The sequence below is a fragment of the Mixophyes fleayi genome, chromosome 1 (assembly GCF_038048845.1).
Source record: "Mixophyes fleayi isolate aMixFle1 chromosome 1, aMixFle1.hap1, whole genome shotgun sequence".
NCBI lineage: Eukaryota > Metazoa > Chordata > Amphibia > Anura > Limnodynastidae > Mixophyes > Mixophyes fleayi.
The window spans coordinates 376,382,878-376,406,241 of record NC_134402.1 but is presented as its reverse complement, the minus strand read 5'-3'; the positions used below and the strand labels follow the sequence as shown (position 1 = coordinate 376,406,241).

The window sequence follows — 23,364 nt, the reverse complement described above, 5'->3', positions numbered from 1 at the left end:
AACAGACACTTCTTTGCAGACTTGGGATTTGTGTCTCATTGCACACATTGCTGGGATGTTACTGCAGACTTCCCTTCCTTCACCAGCTCTGCATTTTGAAATCTTAATAGCAAAACTACTATTGGGATTCACAGAAGTGTCTGCAAAAGGTATTTTTAGGGTCACAATAATAAAACAAAATCACAGACACCAGGCATATTTGTTACACATATAATTTATGTGAATTTTGATATTACTTAAAGCTGTAGTCTCAAGAAAAAATGTTTTGTGTTTTCCTCCATAAATCCGTATGGTTACCTGTAAGAAGAGACATTGTTTTGTTCTATTCTCCTTTGTGTTTTTCCCCACAAAGCTCCTATGTATGATTTAGTTTCCGAAGTGTCATACAATAATCATGACAACCATAGTCACATGACATTTGATGTTGCGATTAGAGAGACCTTGAAACGCCCCTCTGCTCAGAATGCATGCAAATAGCTCAATCCTCTCTTAGTCTCTCATACCCACCTGGGGATATTCTTGATTGTTTGACCCTGAGTAAGAGAGCCTCATAAACGAATTTGAGAGTTGAAACACAAATACAATACAAATGAGAAGTTATCATGCAGTGGCAGATACCTACATATCCATCAAAGAGCTGTTTTTGCAAAGTTATAGGAGGGCATCCTAAAAAAATCACTTTCAGCTTCATTTTACAAAGATGCAAAAATCATGTCTGTGGGATTGTAGCTTTAAAGATGAAATTCTGCTTTAGCTGCAACCTATTGTTTGTCAATCCAAGGCACACTGACAGCATGTTTCTACCCGGAGCAAAGATAGATTAATCATCAGAGATTGACTGGGAACTTAAAGTGGACCTGGAAAAAAGTCTGATAGTGGTCTCATTTAGACAGGACCAGATCAAGTGTAGGCGGTGTCTACACAAAGTAGGCAGGGATAGCACACTGTTAGCCCCAGCTAAATTAAGCCAATGGTAACCAGCAATGGTAGGAACAGAAGCAGGTGGAGCCTGTCTCAGTAGGTGAAGCTAACTCATTAGTAAGCGAAGCATTGCACTTATAGGTGGAGCAAACAACGTAGGCAGAGTCAGCACATGGGTGAGTACATGCATTGGTTGCACGAGTGGTGCAGCTTAATCCAGCATCAAGGAGTTACCAGGATTAGGACTGAAGTGATAGTAGTTGAGTCTGAAAAGTTCTTGCAGTTGTATGAAGCCCACCTGCTGATTTTACATTTTCTCTCCCATATGTGCGCCCCCTGTCTCCAAATTAATTCTCCCATGTATCTCTGCTGTCAGCATGGCAGAGCAGAGATCTTGTGCAAGGTGATCATTTCCTCATCTAACTCAATTTAAGTGCTTTGCTGCCTGCACTATGCACTGAGGCAGTGTGGTAGCAAATCAGAATATATCTGCCTCATTCTGGTATGCCGGCCATTACCTCTTCGTTGATGGGTTGGTCCCTGTTAGGCCATGGACAGTACTTAATGGACAGGGCAGGCCAATCTTTGGTTTAAAAAATGAAATACTTATTTTATGCATTATAAAAATTGTTCAAGAACCTAATCTGCCGCCTTATCACTGATTCATATTCACCCTTGCTCTAAGGGGCTCCATAAAACATGTACTGTTGGTTTGCAATGTGGATATTGTCGAGAACCACTGCTGTATGCCCAGTAAACTATTGGGTCTTTGCCTTTTGCAGTCTACACTTAATTGATCAAAGCTGATATCTGATTGGTTTCTGTAAGTTACAGCACCTTTGTGCCATATTCTTTTAAATATGCTTTTATGTCTTTCAGGTACCACACAGCTTCATTTCACAAAGTGTCAAAATATTACTTTGAAGTATTAGAATCTCACAGATAAGCTTTTTGTCACTTCAGAAGTGTTAAAATTCTACTTAGTCATTTTTGTGAAGATTGTCGGGAGGAAAATGTGCAGTAAAAGCAGCCTTCCAGTTATTGATTTTTGCCCAGTGCTGTCTATCATTTAAATTAGTTTGGAAGCAGAGGGAGCATTCTTAGTGCCCTGTTTCGGAGAATACAATAAGAAACGTCCTATATCTGTGGATATAATTGTGTTTATAGTATGTTAGAAGGCATGTGTATACAGTATAAAAGAATGGAGAAAGAGGAGGTCAAATATCCCTTTTGTATCTTGGCACAGCTTCATAAAGTAAAGCTTTACAAATTGTTGAAAAGAAGAGGCTGAATTTCAGTTTTTGGCTTTTTTTTTATTACAAATAGTCAGCATATTTCTGTAAAGCTCAACATTTTACACAATCTGGGACATTTTTGAACACTGATATAGAGGGAAAAGATGCTGTAACTCAGGACAGTTAATCTGATTTCTGGGGGTAAATGTATCAAGTTGAGAGTTTTCCGGTGGGTTTGAAAAGTGGGTATGTTACCTATAGCAACCAATCAGATTCTAGCTAGCATTTTGTAAACTGTACTAAATAAATGATAACTAGAATCTGATTGGTTTTTTTCAAACCCGCCGGAAAACTCTCAGCTTCATACATTTACCCCCTGGTTTCATTTATTTTGTACTACAAAAATTAAAGGTAGATTGTGATTGGTTGCTATGGATTGCAACACCTTTTTTTTCCCCATGCGTACCAGTTTTCATAAATGACAAACTTCATTCTGTTGTGATAGCATTAATAGGGGAATTTGATTGATGTAATCACTAATCTGTGATGCAGTGTTGCACTAGGAGGGACAGACAATCTGCCTTTTTGTAGGCTAGAAAAATAGGATAAGTAATTCTTGCATCATACCAAGTGTAAGGGAGTAGAAAGATAGCACGTCACCAAGTAATATTAGTATTGTAAAGATTTGCCTTAATATATTTGGACCCCTTTCTGTCCAAAGAACTAAAAAAACAAAAAACATCTGTAATCTGTAACATTGAATTCCTAGACCTCAAACAGTTTCTGTTTTAAAATCACGTAATCTACTACTTGGTACATTCAACACATGACTGACTTTTAAAATTTGTTTTATTTGGTATATACCCAAATTCCTGCACTACCATTTAAGGACCTGGATGGGTTGGGCAAAGTATGAATATGTAGAAGTGAATACACTCACAGGCAATTATTAAAGGGGCTTCCACCATGTTTGTTTTTATTGTATTTCGTCTATGACATTGATCACCTTCAGGTACATAAAAGATGAAAATCCAAATTATGTAAAGCCTGGAATAGTGTGCACATGGGGCCAAATATGGGTAAAGTGAAGAGTGTTTGAGTGTGCATCAAGTTTTGATGGGAAATTATAATTGTGGACTTTAGAGTGTAGCTTGCTAGAGGAATGGATTTAACAAAATATCTTCAAAGTTCCTGCTTTCGCTGTATCCCATTGTATGTCTGTGTTGTGGGGGAGGGGTGGCTTCATTAAAATAGTGGTTGTAGGTTTAGTATTAAGAATGGGCCTTTTGACACTCTAGTGCCAGGGGCAGTAAATTTTATAGTCCTACGCACACGATTACCCATCTCACTTTTATTTGTGGTTTTTGTGATATTGGGAAAGTTGGATTTGGGATGGAATGTTGAGGCATGAGGTAATGGGTTAAAATCCATTGCTTTGCTGAACAGACAGGTAACCAGTCCCTCCATGTAGAATACCCTTTTATGTCAAAAAAGTCAACAGAACTTGAATCCGCTGTACATTTCTAGCGAACAGGCCTATTAAGCTTGGTAAGTCATGTACACCATGAATCCAACTCTGCATTAGTGATGAATAAAAGAATGTTGTCTATATGTAGTCTGTAGGCATTCTCCAATCTGAAATAATTTTGTGTCAACCCTTAGGGGACTGACTTGCATATTTCTCCTAATTTTGTTGGCCCGAATTTTAAAGTAATTAACTGTATCAATCTCAGACAGGGATGCCCGATTCCTGCTGCTGTTTTCCTTAGCCTTAGAACCCCTGGCATTAGTGCTGAGAGAAAATTCCAAATATCACGGCATTAGTCTGCTGGGATGTGAGAATAAATTGGCACTTTTCGCAGACTACATGCTACTTATGGTCTCTGACCCCAGTAGATCCATCCCCGCCATTATGCTTACTATTCATGTGTTTAGTTTCTTTGTGGGTTACAAAATCAATTTTAGCAAATCCAAACTAATGACGCTATTGAGAAGCCCCACTATTATACATGACTCTAAACTTTTTCACATTATGTTACACTAAAATCAAATATTTAGAAATTTACATCCCAGCTAAATTACAAAATCTCTTTTCCATTAACTATTCACCTGTCATCAAAAAAATATCTTCACTCCTGCTTATTTGGCATAATCTCCTATTGTCCCTCCTGGGCTGCAAAGCCACCATTAAAAGCGTAATTTTCCCAAGCTATCCTATCCACTTCAGATGTTCCCGATTGGCTTACTTAAATCTGATTTTCATACTTGTACCGCAATATTCTCTAAATTTATCTGGCAGTCCAAAAAACCTTGTATAGCCAGACATATATTAATCCTCGGAAGGGTCCAAAGATGTATTGGGTTACCGGATATATTTTCCTTTACACGGGCTGCTCTGTTCCGTTATGCTGTAGACTGGCTCTACCATCATGAACATTTTACAAACCAAGCACTGGAAAATGCTTTATTCCACCCATATTGAATGCTTTACCCTCCCTTGAGTTGCTTCCTGCCTTAACAGTAATAATCACTGTAGCCAAACAGCTGATCCTAAGACAATGTACATCCACGGTTCCTCCAACCTTGGGCGAACTTGTTTTCCCTGTTGTGGAAGTTCTCCACCCCCCCCTCCCCATATATGTATTCGTCCTTTAACTGGAGGTCTCACCCTCGTAGACATAACCTGATGCTACCCTGGTACAAACAACTACCATTCCTTGACTATTCCCTGTTAATATCCTCATATCTCTCTCATTTATGGATGCTTATGATTTCTATACATTCCATTATAATAATTTTATTGTTCATTGTTATGCACGTAGGATGCCTATCTAACCAATTTTTATTCTGATAAGTTAAGCTGATGTTATCATTTATATTGTGATGCCTTAATTTGGAATTGTTTATATGTTCAACATCCTTATTGTTGTTTTCTCTTCTTTAAAACCAATAATTTCAAACTGTACCAATCTCAAATCAAGAACTTTTTTGTGTTTGTTTGAACTAATTATGATTGCACGATTTAATTTACTTTTGCGATATATAAACATTTGATGGGTCTTACCTGGAGTGGTATGAATCCCCCAAAAATATATTTGTGCCAATAAAGTCCACTTTCAATACACAAATTGATTTGCATTTCTAGCAGCTTCACTGCCTTAAATTGGTAAATCATGATTTACTTCACCACTTCACTAAGTTTTGAGAATTAGTATTTTTGCAGAATATTAATGAATGTGTCCCCTTCTGCAAAGCAAGTAATGTCTCTGAAAGTGCAACTTACTATTTTTTATTTTATTTTTCATGCTTTAAAAAATGAAATTTCATTATGCACTGGTCCGCATCACGTTTAAATATATGCACTACCACCTAGTAAGAGGTAACAATACAGACCCCAATGCTGCCTTCCCCTCTAAACCGGAGACCCAGTTGCATACAATATATATGGTCTGCCTGTAGAAGTCCCTCAGGGCTCTGTCTTCGGCCCTCTACTGTTTTTGTGCTCTCACCACCTCCTTCGGTTTTCAGTATCAACTTTATGTTGATGATATTCAACTCTACATCTCTTCTCCTGATCTTTCCTCCACCCTCCTCTCTCTTGTATCTGACTGCCTTTCCGCCATCTCAACCTGGATGTCCTCACGCTTTCTCAAAATTTACATTTCTAAAACTGAACTAATTGTCTTTCCTCCTTCAATATTCACCTCCCACCTTGACCGCTCTATCACTGTTAACAGCACCACCATCTCCTCTGCCAGGGCATCATCCTTGACTCCTCTCTCTCTTTAGCCCCCAACATTCAATCCCTTGCCCAAGCCTGTCGCTTCCAACAATGCAACTTTGCCTGCATCCGGCCTTTCCTCTCTCAGGATGTCACCAAAACTATCATTCATGCACTCATCATCTCCCGTCTTGATTACTGCAACCTTCTCCTTACCGGCCTCCCCCACTCCCATCTCACCTCCCTTCTTTCTATACTCAACGCAGCTCATCTTCCTTTCACGCCCCTTTTCTTCTGCCTCCCCTCTCTGCCTTTCCTTACATTGGCTCCTCACCATCACCTACATGGCTCTCTCCCACTCTACTGCCCCCTATATCTCTAACCTCCTCTCCATTCACACTCCTGCCTGCTCCCTGTGCTCGGCCAATGACCACTGCCTCTTCTCCACTCTGATCACCTTCTCCACTCTGATCACCTCATCCCACTTCAGAATTCAAGATTTCTCCTGTGCTGCCCTGCTTCACTGGAACGACCTCCCTCGCTCCATCCATCTGTCCCCTAACCTGTGCACTTAAAACTCACCTGTTCCTTAAAGCCTACCAGCCATCCACCTAACCCTTTCTTATTTCTTTCGCTCGTTATCGCCTCTCTCCTCCCGGCCCCTCTCTTCACTCTTCCCATGCTATATCCCCTTAACTGACTCCTTTATTTGCCTGATGTCTGTTTACCGTGCCTGGAGTTTCTAAAATCTTAGTATTATTTTTTTTATTGTTCAGAACTGTTTCACCCTCTATAGTCTACTGTTTGTACTCCGTACGGCTCTGCCAAAGTCTTGTGGCGCCTAACAAAGGATAATAATAATAATATACAGCTGCTTTCCCTGGGACCCTCCTAAAGCTCTGGCCGAAGCCTGAAGGGAGGAGGGGGGTTGTTTGAGATGTATTAAGCAGCTTTCAAGAGATGACGACTTGTGATTGCCCCTCTTGCTCCCTCCGCCATCTTTTAAGTTGGAAAAATAAAATTGATTTCCTGATTCTGTATTACTGCACCATTCAAAACATTTTGCAGACTAGAAATAGCGGTGTGTCCCTCCAAATGGCAAGAAACACCCCTAAATATGCATCCTCTTCATCCATGCATCATAACATAGAAATCTTCTACCTTTACTCTGAAATCTTGTTTCTCGGCTTACTCTGTACTTTGCGGTGAACACCTTCGTGCCGATCATCTCCTACTGTCTGCCTTGTGTAAATCAAGGTGTACAGTTGCATTTGTGCTGCAGAACAGCTATTTAGGTTGATAGTCTACATTCTAGTAAGGTTGTTTATCTTAAATCGAGATCAATTAAGTGAAAGCACTTATTCCACAGTAACAGAAGCAATGTGGTCAGATCATGCATTTCCAGAATCCTCCATACAGATTTTAAAATGGTTTTATTTTATTTACTATTGTTGTGATAAGTAGAATAACAACTAATTGGGCATATTTGCTGTAAACTGTAAAGCAGACTGTGAGCTAGTGGATGGCGACATTGGCAGTATTTGTACACAAATAAACAAAACTAATTTGCTCATCTTTCTTCTAGAATATGGCTAAAACCCCAAAACATTTAATCTATGGACTTTTTTTAAATAATAAAAAAAGAAATATAAAAATATTTTCTTGTGTATCTGTCTTCATATGGCCAGTGGTAGCCCTTGTGCATAGTGAATTGATAAGCTAAGTTGTCATAAACATTGCTATAGCCCATAAAGTGACTGCCGCACTAAATGTATCTCACAGTAACTGAAGTATTCTCCTTTTTAATAGCACATATGTCTTCACTTTGTTTGAATTTTTAGTATACGCTTTTTCCATGATATCTTTCCCTTATTTATTATTATGATTTAAAATAACTTGCTTTTTTTAATGATTACATAGTAAATGATCTGGGAGGTGACATCAAGGGAGATGGAAAAAGTTCATCCGCTGCAGATAAGGTTGTTGAAGAAATCCGAGCAAAAGGAGGGAAAGCGGTGGCCAATTATGGTAAGAAAGTCCAACTGTTCATTTGTCCAATTGTCATCCCCTCTATGTGTCTCAGAGCTTAGCGTAAAAAGACAAATAGTACTTTTGTATTCACACTGATGTGCATAAACCTCTAGTGCATAAAAGTCTAATAATTTCCTATGGTTCAGCTAATTATGAAACAATGCCTCCATAATACATTTTTATAGTGCTTGGTAAATAGCTACATGTTTATTTACAAGATGGTGGCAGTCAGACACCAAGCTTCCACATACATGAATCATACCTCCCTACACTTAGAACCCCGTTCACATCCATCCAAAATCTGTGAACAAGTGGACAAATTAGGGTAAGCCCTGCAAACTTTCATGTTAAGCCCCACCCTTATGCATCCACAAATTGGGATGTCCCTCCAAAATTAGGCCCATTGGGCGGTATGATGAACGCACAGCTAGAAAGGTACAGTAGCAAGAAATGGATAAAGTTTATTTTACAGCAATCAAACACGTATGTTTGTGTCATGGCAAAAATTATGGCATGTATGATTACTTTTTCTTGTTCTATAATTTATGGTATGGTTTATTCACCTCTACGAAGCTACATGTTGCATATTGAATTTATTTCTACACCTGGAGAAATACATTTCTTACTGGACTTACTGACTTTCATGGGAATTCACATTGTTTTAATTCAGTTTCCTTTTTTCCCCACAATATTTACTGAGGTTCCTTATTTATTGAACTTTCATAGTTTTTGCTATGAGATTTAATTGTTACCTGAGCATTCCTTGGAGTGAAAGATTTCTACTTGTGTTTTTTGTTCATTATACATTGTCCGGTTAAATCTGTATAACCACCTACTGAAATATTTTTACTAATGTGCACATCTCCTGTTACATGCAGCTGTTATTTCCTGGGTTCCTATTTCCCTCTCACAGCCTACTAACCAGGTAGATGGGAGGAAGGGGGAGTGAGAGGGCCAATCACATGGCAGATCAACGCAGTTTACCACTTTAAAACGGCAGCACCACCTCTTGATTGCAGCTTTCAATTTAGTTATTTCGTGATTGGTCCTTACAGAACTAGCAGAGCCTAAAGAAAATGGCTGGCTCCACAGAGGGCTACGGCTAGGAGGAGGAGCAACATGTTAGTGGAATTTTTTCCGTAGGTGGCACTGCTATTGTAAATATGTATTTTTGTTTTACATGTATTTTTTAACCTATGAAAGTGAACAATTTGATTTGGTTTAATGGTTGCACTATTTTAACACAATTTATAAGCTTATATTAGTGATTAGAAAGTACAGTACAAACAAACTCTGTAATCGTAGAAGAAATAAAACTTTTACTTTCTAATTGTTAAAATTAGTTAGATTTTTTTTGATTGAACCTCTGCAGTTTTGCACCATTTGCGATGTGTACAACCTTTTTTTTTTTTTTTTTTTAAATTGATTTGCTTTTCCATTGGGGAGAGGGGGGAGGGACAGTTGCTAAAGGTTTGGGGTTTCTCCAAAGCACTCTTTGTAAATATATTTAAATCTACTATTTACTGTATGTCAGTATTGTCATTGGTGATGAATAAATGTAGCTGGTGTCAATTTTACATTTTCAGAATTCAGAAATGCTTCTTGTAAGGCACTCTAACCTGAATTTGTTTGTCTTTATTGTTCCTAGTATAGTGGAAAGCATATGTCTATACACATGCGTAGGCATTTGTGACTCCCCAATGATCCGCATTGATGTTATGCCCAACTCCTGCCGCTATGCCACTCCCTAATAATGTTGTATTGTAGGAAGATTACCACATGTGGGACAGATAGGCAACCTAAACTACATAGACTAATGCCACACCATCAGATCTGCAGCTAAACAAATGCAGCATGTGTTAAAAGAACTGAGAATCTACATAGAGCATAATGCACAGAGAGTAAATTCTCTTTTTCTTTTTAGTTCTTGTGACAATAGCCTTAGTTAAACATTTTTACAGATGTATGTGATATTATCATACACTCATTTCTTAATATATACATTAGACAAATAAAAGAAAAACAATGTGTTTTCTTCTGTCCAGTCTATCGTTCATCATGACATAACTTTCAGCTCAGCAACCTCTAGGTCAGTCTACCGAGCTGTCTCGTGAGATGCATATATTAAAGAACAGTTACCACTATTATAATATGTGGTGCATTCAGTCTGCTGACACACAATCCAAACTTGGTTGTCTGCTGGTTTTATGTACAAGCTGCAGATATCTATCTTTCTTCTTTTTTTTATGTTTTTGTTCTTTGCAAAGCTTGTCTACAACTTGTACATGATGTTGGCTTTTATTCTGGATTAGTAAAAGCATGTATTTCAGAGAAGTGGATTTATTTTCCATTAAAAAGACACTGCGGTAGAATGCCCTCGCTCTCAAGGGTCAGATTCTCAAGAAGAGCTGTATCACGGCTGTCTGAATGCACTACTCCAAGTCTGAAATTGCCCACTCAGACTCCTGCTGAGCCTAAGTATAAAACTTCCACATTGTATGCAATTCACAACTGTTACACTTTGCTTAAAGTTCTGTATTTTTTTCCCAATAACATTTTCATGTTTTCTAGCTGTGGTTTTTCTTTTTTTTCATTTCCATACACATTTCATTTGATATGACTCCTCCAAAGATAAGTAGTCCTAGTTACATCTTTGTAGCCCCTCTGTCGACATGAGCTGACTGATGTGGTTATTATCTCTTGTTAAAAGTCGCTGGCACTAAGCCTTCTGCTGTTTTTGTCAGTAATCTGTAGAACTATTTTGATTAATGATATAGGAATTCCTGCAGTCTAATATCACCCACTATCTATCTAATGTTCTATCTTCATGATGCACATTACACACACACACAAGTCTAAAGGGAGAATGAAGAATGATTCATACATCATAATTGTTGTCATTCTGACTATAATCTGTCATAACTAAAAGGTGCTGCTTTTAGAGCTTATCACACTGAAAATATCATTTTAGTACTGCAGTAATTGACCCTCTGGCATTAATATATAATGAGTCACTTTTTTTTCTACATACTGTTTTGTGGGCTGAACCATTATATACTATTGTATTATATACCATTATATACCATTCATAGGGCAAATAAAGGTTTGACCCACAAAACGTCTGCTTCCCCTAAGTGTAGAGTATAGAAAACAGCAGAAGCTTAGTGCTACAATTTAGTTAGTTGGCTTAAGCCAGTACGTGGTTGTTCTTGTCTTTTGTTTTTTTTTCTTGGACAACCTAAATATACATGATCAATACTATATGTTCTATATGTACAGCATAGTGGATACCATTGAAATCGGCCCATTTAAAATAATAAATAGTTATATATTTTATGCACGTAACCAAACTATCTGCAAGCTATAAAATGTGGGATGATTAATTACTCGGATACATAACGATTTCTGAAAATTTTCAGATAACCAGCAAAAGAGTTTCTATTAGACTTAGTGATTTTAGAGTTGGCAGTTAGATTCATTTGAAATTGGCTGGTCACTGGACTGGCTCCTTGACTGCTTGTTGTCAGCATTGTGCTGGCTTGTTCAACGCACTAGCATTCACTCCTACCTTTTACTTACTCACGAACAGTTGGATAAAAATCAACTTCATTTAACTAAATTCATCAGTAAATGGTATAAATCTGAACTGACACATGTGCATGTGCACGGAAATAAAAGATTAAATGCAATCCTTTAGAGAGATTGACGTATTGGGGATTCCACCCTACAATGTTACATGGTCTTCCCAGAGCATTACAGGACAAAGTATTAAAAAAAAAAAAAAAAAAAAAAAAAGTGTTTCAATATGAAAGAAAAATGCTTTTAATTTTATATGTCTGCAAACAATTCTGCACAACTGTGTGGCTAATAACCTTAGTGTCTGCAAATATCCATTTCAGTGCACGTCTATCACAATGAATGGATGAAATTGACGGGACTTTTTCTAAGCCTGGTCCTTGATACAGCTATCATCCCTTTATGTAATTGCTTGTTAAGTGCTCTGAATCCAGTTGAAGAAAATGTGCTGGGGTTGGGTTATTTCTGTTTATGTGCATAATGACATATGCATACATACATACATACATGCATGCATACATACATACATACATACATACATACATACTGCTGTAAATAATGTACATTTTTTTGTTTTCACTTTATTTTTGTCTTAGATTCTGTGGAAGCCGGAGAGAAACTTGTCCAAACAGCCCTAGATGCATTTGGGAGGATAGGTAATCCCTTACACTTCTTACTTATGTTTTTTTTTATCATGCATTAAGTAACCTAGTGATCAGTGCAACTAAACTATTATAAAAACATAAATAATGTGATTTTTGTCTGAGAGCTCCGAATAAATGTAATGTCAGAACACCCTCATTTTGTGTAACTGATTTGCAGACCATTCAGTTTATTTGTTTATTGATGTTGTCTTAAAATTTTGTGTTTACCTCTGTTTGCCAATTCTTTACCAACTCCAAAAGATAAACATTTTGAGTAACCATGAAAGGTGATGCAGTGGGTAAAATCTCTTCAAGTCTGCAGTAAACTTGGTAATATAAAGAACACATGTTTTTATAAACACAACTAAGCCATAAAAATCAATCTGAATGGCATGATTAATATATATGCTGGTGAATAGAGGGCAAATCTTTGCTTAGTCTGAATATATAGTTTACATGTTTTATACTTTATTCTATAAAACCTGCTCAATTTTGTACAAGGATTTTGCTTTTCATGGCAGCTAATTCTGTTCGTCTATAACCTTTTAAAAGGAGAATTTTATTCGCTATTTTTCAGTATGTTGTTGCAGGGGCACTCTCTTTATACGGGGACACTTAGTACAAGTACTTTTTTTTTTATTGGTCATTGGTAGCGCTCACCTTTCCTTCTCCGGAGAAGCGTTTTTCCAGATGCCCCAAAAATTCTAAAAGGGGATTCATCAGAGAAAATGATTTACCCCAGTCCTCATCAGTCCATGTACCTTTTGCAGAATATCCGTTTGTCACTGATGTTTTTCCTGGAGAGACTATGGCTTCTTTGCTGGCCTTCTTGACACCAGGCCATCCTCCAAAAGTCTTCGCCTCACTGTGCGTGCAGATGCTCTCACACCTACCTGCTGCCATTGCTGAGCAAGCTCTGCACTGGTGGTGCCCCGATCCCACTGCTGAATCAACTTTAGGAGATGGTCCTGGCACTTGCTAGATGTTGTTGGGCACCCTGAAGCCTTCTTCACGACTATTGAACCTCTCTCCTTGAAGTTCTTGATGATCCGATAAATGGTTGATTTAGGTGCAATCTTACCAGCAGCAATATCCTTGCCTGTGAAGCCCTTTTTGTGCAAAGCAATGATGACTGCACGTGTTTACTTGCAGGTAATCATGGCTAACAGAGGAAGAACAATGATTTCAAGCACCACCCTCCTTTTAAAGCTTCCAGTCTGTTATTCTAACCCAATTAGCATGAAAGAGTGATCTCCATCCTTGTCGTCGTCAACACTCTCACAAGAGAATCATCATTGCTTTGCACAAAAAGGGCTTCACAGGCAAGGATATTGCTGTTGGTCTTTTTGTGGTAGGGCTGAAATGCAATGGAAATGTTGTTTTTGGTATAATGTTTATTGTCATGGCAAAGAGGGACCTTGAAACTAATTGCAATTCATCTCATCACTCTTCATGGCATTCTGGAGTATATGCAAATTGGCATCATAACAACTGAGGAAGCAGACTTTGAAAAATAATATTTGTTTCATTCTCAAAACTTTGGGCCATGACTGTATAATAATTTACAATACAAAGTACACTCACGGTAGGTCAGAACACACTGATTGTACGCAATGACACCACAACTCACTGATTTTTATATATTCATATATATATATATATATATATATATATATATATATATATAAAACTATTTACAATAGTTTGTACCTACATTAGCATCACTTGTGAATTATAAGAATATAACCAACAGGACAGAGTTGATACACAATATTGTATATACTGTACAATTTGGAAGCCACTTGATATGTACTTCACACTGGGATTCTATTCATAGTTTCATCTTTTTCTTCTGTTATTTTAATATTTTGCCTCTTTTATTTTTACAGATATTGTTATTAACAATGCAGGGTAAGTAAATAACCTTGTTGTTTGCATCTCTTGTTCAATAACTGTTCATGTAGGAATAAACTTTGCTGTTCACCTTTTTTTTATTTTTTGTAGTATTTTGCTCACTGTATACTCACAAGGATACCATAGTTGTGGAGTGGTGTTTCGTTTGCTCTGTTTTGCTGTCTAGTATGTACAGATTAGCATCACATACTGCAGATTTACATCTCATCTTGCTGTTATCTTGTCATCTATGTTGCCATGTACAGCCTAATGATATAGGACAACAGCTGTGCAAACTCTGCATCAGATTTCTCAAACAGGACCATTTCCATGCAGAGGATTAAGACCGTTATTTTAAGAAGTCTCCTGCATTAGTTGAATGGCTGGGAACAAGATTGATGTTTTGGGTTTTGTTTATTTCTTTTAGTTTTATATAATAATGAACAGCCTCAACTGAAATATAACTTTTATGTCCATGAAGGATGTATCAGCAAGCTGTTTGCTGATCACATTGTATTCTCTAAACACCCCTCTAATAGGTGTGAATTACAAGTTTAGAGGCGCGAAGACTATACATCCGAGGAAAACTATTACATTTGCAGTTTACTGGAACGTGAAATTAAGTGTGATGTATAATTATATTATCACCTGTAATTATAGTAGAGATAATATACAGATAGCAAGCATCCTGTTACAGTGTTGAGGTAACTGATTATTGTAGTTATTGTACGTATGTGATAGAGACAAAACTGATGCCTAGAGCTGTATAACGTGTGAGTGAGAGATTTGAATTGAAATGTACAATAATTCCATGAAAAAAGCTTAATTTACCTAAAGTGGACACCAAACAAAAAATAAAATAGAATTTACTGCTGGAACCAAATCAAGGTGTCAGAGAGCAGCCTGCAGCCAGCTCTGGGTGTTTATCTTGGCTATGGAGCCAAAGCTAGGCTAATAAAGCCAGACCAGGAACAGAGCTGGCAAAACTGCAGCATTGCAGGAGGATTAGATGGATACTCTCCAACTGATGGCTCATGGACTATGGAGGACTTTCAGAGTTTTATTTTGTGACAACAGAGCTTCCATTAGAATTTCGAATTCGTATATAATATTATTTTTATGGCATATAGCTTGTATATGTATTTTTACATTTTTTTATTCACTTAGTATGAGTAACCTTGCGATATGGTTCCGGATCCTAAAAGGGGAAACTGCAAATAGAATGTTCTGGATATCTGGCAGTCAGTGAACCTCAAAAATAGATTCTGGGTCCCTCCTTGATACACACATTGATAGTAAAGCAGTACTTGTCATTGGTGGTCACAAATAGACCCATTTGCGACCACCAATGAGACATTGGAGTGTCAAAAATCCTTGTCTGCTTACAGCCATCAATGGACTTGAGAAATTTCCATTTTCATACAGACTTGTGAGAATTGAGTAAGAAATGCAGAATATAAAAGAAGATAGAGTGCCTGAGCTTGAAATTTTGCTACTGTCATATGTAGGTTAAAATAAATATATAGAAAGGCTATGATCTTTTCAAAAAGCCAAGTATAATATTTAATGACAGTCTTGCTTTAGGCAAATCTAGTTTAAGCGGATGGCATGCAGCACTACACATTATGAGATAAACCATCAGGCTTATGTGGGCTGAAGTAGAACCTGATCTTGTTTCTTTTGACCCCACATAATTTAGGTATTCAAAACTGGTCTGCTTTAAGGAAAACTAAATTTTCAAGCATCCTAGAAATAAATTGCAAATTAAGATAATTAAGATAACTCCATAAATGAAACCCAATTATCGCTGTCTTTTATTTGTGTAACATCATTTTCTAGAGAATATTGAATCATTCACCTCAATCCCTGTCCATGGGATCTTACAATCTAATTTTTCTGCCACACATACACACAAGAAGGTCCATTTTTGTCAGAAGCCAGTTAACCTAAAATTACGTATTTGGACTGTATCAAGAAGCCAGAGCACCCAAAAATACAGAGCAAGCATACAAATGACATGGATGTGATCGAACCCATGAGCCTAGCGCTGTAACCACTGTGCCACCTTAGCTAGTTTAACGGTACCAGCATTCACTATACAGTCTAACAGCCTCCATATTAAAAAAACACTCTTAAATGGAGGTTGTGGTGGAAATCTATCTCTCTGCCCCTGCTCCCCATTACATACGGAGCGTACACAGTTTATTGTATATGTGTATGAATGTGTTTATATATATATATATGTGTGTGTGTGTTTATATAATATCTCTCTCTCTCTCTCTCTGTGTATATATGTGTGTGTGTATGTATATGTGTGTGTGTGTGTGTGTGTGTGTGTGTGTGTATGTATGTATATGTGTGTGTGTATGTATGTGTGTGTGTGTGTGTGTGTGTGTGTGTGTGTGTATGTATGTGTATGTATATATATGTATATATATGTATGTGTATGTATATATATATATATATATATATATATATATATATATATATATATATATATATATATATATATATATATATTGTGCATATATATATATATATAGATATATATCCATATCTACATCGACATTTCTCTCTCTCTCTCCCTTTCTCCCTTTCTCCCTTTCTCCTTCTCCCTTTCTCCCTCTCTCCCCCTCTCTCCCCTTCTCCCTCTCTCCCCCCCTCTCTCCCCCCCTCTCTCCCCCCCTCTCTCCCCCCCTCTCTCCCCCCTTCTCTCCCCCCCTCTCTCCCCCCCTTCTCTCCCCCCCTCTCTCCCCCCCTCTCTCCCCCCCTCTCTCCCCCCCTCTCTCCCCCTCTCTCTCCCCCCCCTCTCTCCCCCCCTCTCTCCCCCTCTCTCCCCCTCTCTCCCTCATTCATATATATATATATATATATCATTAGAGAGAGATAGACAGATGTGTGTATTCTTGAAAATGTTCTTGAAATAAATGTATAAACCCATCAGAAATCTGGGTTTATCTTTCCCCTTTTTAGAATGATATTTGCAATCATTAGTAATTTATATTAATGACCATTTAATTTTATGTTTTAATCAATGAGCCAAACTAATTACTAATGACTCTCCATGAAAACTGTTATTGCAATAAAACAAATTTTTCATGTGATTGTAATCCTTACATTACAGTGGAAGTGTGAATATCTCCAAGCTGTTGTGTTCTACTTTTATATAGTTAACCCCCTACAAAGTAACGAGAGAGACTATAACTATCCAACCTTCAACCATCCTTTTTTGCCATTAGTATCTCCCTTTTGTCAAGATTCTCACATTCATCCTACTCCGGTACAGTCAGCCGCTTCAGTGCCAATCCCCCACCACCCCCCTCCTTCTCTGCTCATGACTTTGCTAACTACTTCACCATGCATTGAAAAATCTCCTCTCACTAGATTCATCAAATTACACCCACCTTCTCCTACACCTACCTATCGACCCTTCGTTTCTTTCCTGTTTCTAAAGTTTCTCTCCTCCTCAAACTGTCTCCTTGATCAACTTTCCTCCCAATTCCTCCACACCTTAGCACCCCAATGTTTGCCTCTACATAGCTCACCTCTTCAACCTGTCCCTCTGCACTGTCGTCTCCCTTCCATTTTCAAATGTGCACTTATCTCTCCTATTCTCATGAAACCATATCTCAACCCTACCTCTGTCTCCAGCTACCGCCCCATTCCACTCCCTCCATTTGCTTCCAAACAACTTGCCTGTCCCACTCTCTCTCTCTGCTCATTCTCTTCTTGACCCTCTGCAATCGGGCTTTCACCCTCATCCACTGAGACTGTGCTAAATAATGTGACCAATGATCTACTCATAGCAAAGACAAAGGGTGAATTATCACTATTCTTCCTCAACATCTCTCCTGCTTGTGATAGTCAACCATCCTCTTCTAGTAGACACCCTTCACTCCTTTTTCTTCACAGCATTGTTCTCTCCTGGTTCATCTCCTCCCTTTCTATATGCTACGTCAGTGTCTCTACCACAAGCCTATCCTCAAGTCCATTCCCTCTATGTGTTGAGGTGCTTTTAAGGTTTGGTTCTTGAGCCCCTGCTTTTCTCTTTATATATATATATATATCTTCTCTCTGTGAACTACTATGCTACTTCAAACACCTCTACCACCTCTGTGTAGATTATACACAATTATACCTCCTTTCCCATTACTTCTCTCTCTTATGCAGTGTATTCAACTGCCTCACTGCCAGCTCCACCTGGATGTCCTAACACTACCTAAAGCTCAACATTTCCAATATGGATTTCATCATCCCCTCCCCTCCTAGAATACGCCGCTTTCTCACTTAAGTCATTGCCATATCCTTATTAAATCTCTTATGATCTCCCACCTTGACTACTGAAAACTCCTAGTATCTTGTCTTTCCCTCAGCTATCTGTCTCCTCTACAATCCGTTCTACATAAAGGCTGAACTTCCTCTGTCACTGGTCCATATACATTGCACCACTCTGCAAATCCCTACATTGGCTCCAATTTGCCTCCAGAATTTAATTCATGCTTCATACATATCTGGCCTTGTCATGAAATACACTCCCTCTGGCTCTCTTCAGTCTGCCTCTGATCTATGCCTCTCCTCTGTGTTAAGCCACATTTCACTCCCACCTTCTAGACATCTCCCGTTCTGCTCCACAGTTATGGAGCCCCCTACCCCACCTGACCAGACACTTCCCCAGCCTTCAGTCTTTCATGCGATCATACCCTCCTCATCATTATAGCCCATTTTACCCCCATCTGGTATTTGCTCCCTCGGCATATTTTACCAAATTCTGGCCCCTCGTCCACTCTGAGTTCCACTAGCTCCTATTGTCTCAACATTTCCCTCTCACGCTAAACCGTAAGCTCTCATGAGCAGCACCCTCTCTACCCATTATCTCACGTCTGTGGCTCCTTTGTCAAAGTCGTCTGTACTTGTTCTGTTTTTAAGTGTGTTATATTTTGTGTGATTTGTAACTTTGTTCAGCACTGTGGAGTTTTGTTGTGTCTTACAAATAAACTATGATGATTATTGTGTTAACATTCATAATTAATTGAACTTTTTTTTGCACCTGACCTCCTTATTTTAGACTTTTACAAGCTCCATCAGCATTTGTCTCTGCTGAGTGATTAAAGCAAACACAATTTGATTGCTTCATTGTATGTTCCGGTGAAGATGATAAAATGAACAGGAAGTTCAAACATTATCTACTGACATTCAGACAGGGTCTGAATTATGGATTCTTAGTCCTCTAGGCTTCATAGCATCCATGTTTTGTTTATAATTATGTCACTGCACATTCACACTTCATCATCATCAGCTATTTATATAGCGCCACTGATTCCGTAGCGCTGTACAGAAAACTCATTCACATCAGTCCCTGCCCCATTGTAGCTTACAGTCTAAATTCCCTAACACACACACACACACACACACACACACACAGACAAGGGTCAATTTTGATACCAGCCAATTAACCTACCAGTATGTTTTTGGAGTGTGGGAGGAAACCGGAGCACCCGGAGGAAACCCACGCAAACACGGGGAGAACATACAAACTCCACACAGATAAGGCCATGGTCGGGAATTGAACTTATGACCCCAGCGCTGTGAGGCAGAAGTGCTAACCACTTAGCCACCGTGCTGCCTACACACTTGATATTTTTAGTTAATATTGTATGATTGCTTAGCCCTTACCATGCTCTTGGATGTCTAGCACTGCACCATATTAGCCACATATGCTGAACGTTTACATTCCTTGCCGCGCTAAAATTATCAGTACAGAAACTACAGTGAATGACATTAACATTTGTTTTTTTTTACCTGCGTTAATATAGTCTAGCTCTCTAAATCTTACATGACAGTGAGCATTATGACCACAATTTCCTGTATAAAAATCAGGCCTACTATACTTTCCGGCTAACCTTTCTTAAAGAATGGCTGTACGGACAAAACTAAACAGCCCATTGTATAAAGAAATGTATTTGAAGTTTTATTCACCACCTTGCTGCACTAAAATATTTAACAGTAATTATTCTCCACTACACACTCTTCTGTTCTTGCTTTGTTTTAATTGTTACCATGGCACAGTTAAATTACTCTGTGGAGCCATCCATTTTAATTTTAACTTATCAGATGCTGCATAATTCAACTGCTGTTCAGTACGTAAGCTTTCAGCTGCAACTGTCAGTATTACATTTTTTTTTAAAAAAGGTGGTAAACATGAGTGAGGGACCCATTGTTTTCAGACAGACAAAAAATGGAGCATGCTTGGCTTAAAATTTCTAAGTGTACCTGTTGCCTGCATGGAATGGGGATGGTCATTTTGAGGACTGAACCAGTATTCATGAGAATGCCACCTATCAATTCACTAGAGACAAGTGACAAAGTGTCTTTACTTTTACCATTGTTTCTAGGACCTATAATTCTGACAAACCTAGCATTTTGCACATGTTTAGAATGGCTATCTGTAAAGAAAGTGTGGACAGTTTAATATGTTTTTGCCTGTACTATATATATTGCATTTAAAATTTTAAAAATAAATTAAATTTGCCTCCAGAAGAAAGCTTTACCTGGCCCAAAACAACAATATAAAAATTCTGCTGGGTGAAACAGCCACTTCACTATCACTCACAAAAGGGGTTAAAGGTTATGTGGCTTCCCTTGTTTGTTTTACTGCCTGTACATTTGCATTATGCTTTTATTATAAACCTTGATATGCTGTTTTTTATTTATTTTAATTTCATAGAATTTTAAGAGACCGCTCTTTTGCAAGAATAAGTGACGCAGACTGGGGTAAGTAGTAACATCTGTTTTTTTTGTTTTTTTTTGTTTGAAACATATCACACTTTTCATAGTACAATAACGACTCCATAGATGGTAATGGCAAAACAATGTAGTAGATAACTTCTCTTGCCACTGCTGTTTGCCATATTATATCTGTGCTTCGAATATATTCTTGTTGCTGCGACACTGGACAGTACTATGGTATATAAAGGTTTTAGTAATGGTTATACTATTCACAGTAGCTGGAACATTATATGAAACAGGTTTCACAACACTATCCCATAATTAGAATTGTATATTATATTAATTTCTTATATATGATTTAAATTGATAAGGAAAGATGGTTTTAAAAACCCATTCCCAAATATAAAAAAAATCAAAACAAAAAATGTGTTTATTGTTCCATAAGTAATAAAACTAGTGTGACAGGTATCATCATGATCAACATTTAATTATATTGCGCCAGCAAATTCAATAGCGCTTTACAATTGGGCATAAACAGTAATAAAACCATACTGGGTAATACAGACAGACAGACAGACAGACAGGTAAGGCTTGCAAGCTTACAATCTATGGGATGCTTTAACTATTCCCCATCTATTTATGCTTAACTGTTTATTTTTCTTTGTATATGTGCTTACAAAAAGTATCCATTTTATTTGCGTTTTGTTGTATACTACACACTGTCTGTTGTCTGTTACACACTGTATTAGACATTTGAAGTATTTTTTTATATATATTTGTTAATTTGTTAGCAGTTAATTAAATTAGCTTTGTAATTTTTTTAAGAGTCCGCTCCTATTGTGTGTTTTTCAGAACTACTGTAAATAATGGATGTGTTGTGTAAAGGGGTTACCAGTCTTTCTTGATAATTTCCCTTTCTTCCAGATATTATTCATAAAGTTCATTTAAGAGGGTCATTTCAGGTTACTCGAGCAGCTTGGAATCACATGAAGAATCAAAAATTTGGAAGGTACAAAATGAAAATTATATTTCATCATTTATAATTTAAAAAGCCTGTCATTTGTTCTTAGGTACATGCGGTATTTGCTCTAAAGAAATTAAATAAATAAAATGTAATGCACCCTACTTCAATTAAATATATATGTTTTCGCAGCATGAAAGGTCAGGGTAACATGGAAATACCTCTGTTACTACAGCTTGAGTACACATGTAGCATTTAAATAAAATGTGTCTTTATTTCTTAAGGTTCAGCTAGAGGAATATCTGATAAAATTCATATTAATAAACCTCTTTGTTAAATATGCTTGTTTGTGGCGGTCATATTGGTCAAATTTGGAAGTTAACAGGGAACCTACTCCTTAGGTGGGAGGATAGGGTAATTTAGTTTTCATAGTAGCCTTTTTGACCACCTGGATTTTTACAGTATGAGACTGGGTGAAAAAGAGTTTCCATTTACGTCCTTTGTAGGAAGCCGTAATTGCACAGCTTCATATTCATAATTATTTTGAGTGACCTTTAAGCTCTAATGGTTTTCTATAGTAAATGAAGCTTGCGTTCTTTCTTGCATACCATACATTTGACACCACATTCAAAGAAATTGTTGCCTTTGATTTAATCATTGAAACTGGCTGCAGCCATGTGACCAAAGTCCTTCTAAGAAGAATTCTTTCAGCCTTAGTGGTGAAAGGTAAAGAAATATACAATTCCTCAAGTATCGTCATCATAGTTCATTTTACAATGTATATTTCTGACAACAAATAGAATCTGCTAGTAACTAGATAAAGTAATCATATTTAATAGTAATCTTTAGGAGTTGGGTGTCCTTGCTTTTTCATAAGTAAACCCATCATACCTTTTTCAGGTCATTCATTTTACTTTAAAAGAATTAATAGAGAGCACATGTATATTGGGCTAATTTTACATTTTATATTTTTAATTAAAGGCAAATTTTATGTTTCGTTGGGAAAATAAATGTTTATTTTTTTTTTACGTAGAACCATAATCGAAATATACCAATGTATTGGCATATTGAAGCGCTATAGATCAGCGCAATGCTCTACCTACCATTAAATCATCTCACAAATCTAAAACTGTTAAACATTGTGATGGCAGTGTATGAACTACATTCTAGTGCTGAAGTGTCATCACACCAAGAACAGGGTTGTTTAGAAGATCTACTGAATACAATTTTGGTCATCAGTGAGTTCATCTGCTATCAGCTGTCATTACTGTTGCCACCTTTGGTGATCTCCACTTTCTCCTTGGCAAATGCCCCCTAACATGGGGATCATGTGTCCTGACTCTTTTTCATGCAGCGACCAAAAAAAACCCTCTGTGCTACACAGCTACTGCAAGCTGGTGGATAACCCCAAAAGTATCCCTGCACCACGAAAGCCACAGCCTTATCCAGAACCAGAACAGGAAGGAGGTTCCGTTAATATAAATGGTGATGGACAGTTATGGTTGGCAACAGCAGACTGTTTTCCTGTTCATGTTTTGTATCACAGTTCACAATTCCGGTTGCTCCACAGAAATGGCAGTTGCCAGAATTTTATTATTAGCGACTGATAATGCTACTGCTTAACTATAGTTGCACGTTCAGGTCATGTTTGTGTCA

At 37.7% G+C, this 23,364-nt stretch overlaps 1 protein-coding gene across 1 annotated transcript in view; it reads left to right on the top strand.

Moving 5' to 3' along the window:
- HSD17B4 (hydroxysteroid 17-beta dehydrogenase 4) overlaps window positions 1-23,364 on the top strand; it is a 188,266-nt gene that overhangs the window by 29,286 nt on the left and 135,616 nt on the right. The window contains exons 3-7 of the mRNA XM_075179291.1: window positions 7,798-7,905; window positions 12,081-12,140; window positions 14,018-14,039; window positions 20,746-20,792; window positions 21,672-21,756. Of these exons, the coding sequence (XP_075035392.1) occupies window positions 7,798-7,905; window positions 12,081-12,140; window positions 14,018-14,039; window positions 20,746-20,792; window positions 21,672-21,756 (322 nt within the window). The remainder of the gene's footprint in view (window positions 1-7,797; window positions 7,906-12,080; window positions 12,141-14,017; window positions 14,040-20,745; window positions 20,793-21,671; window positions 21,757-23,364) is intronic.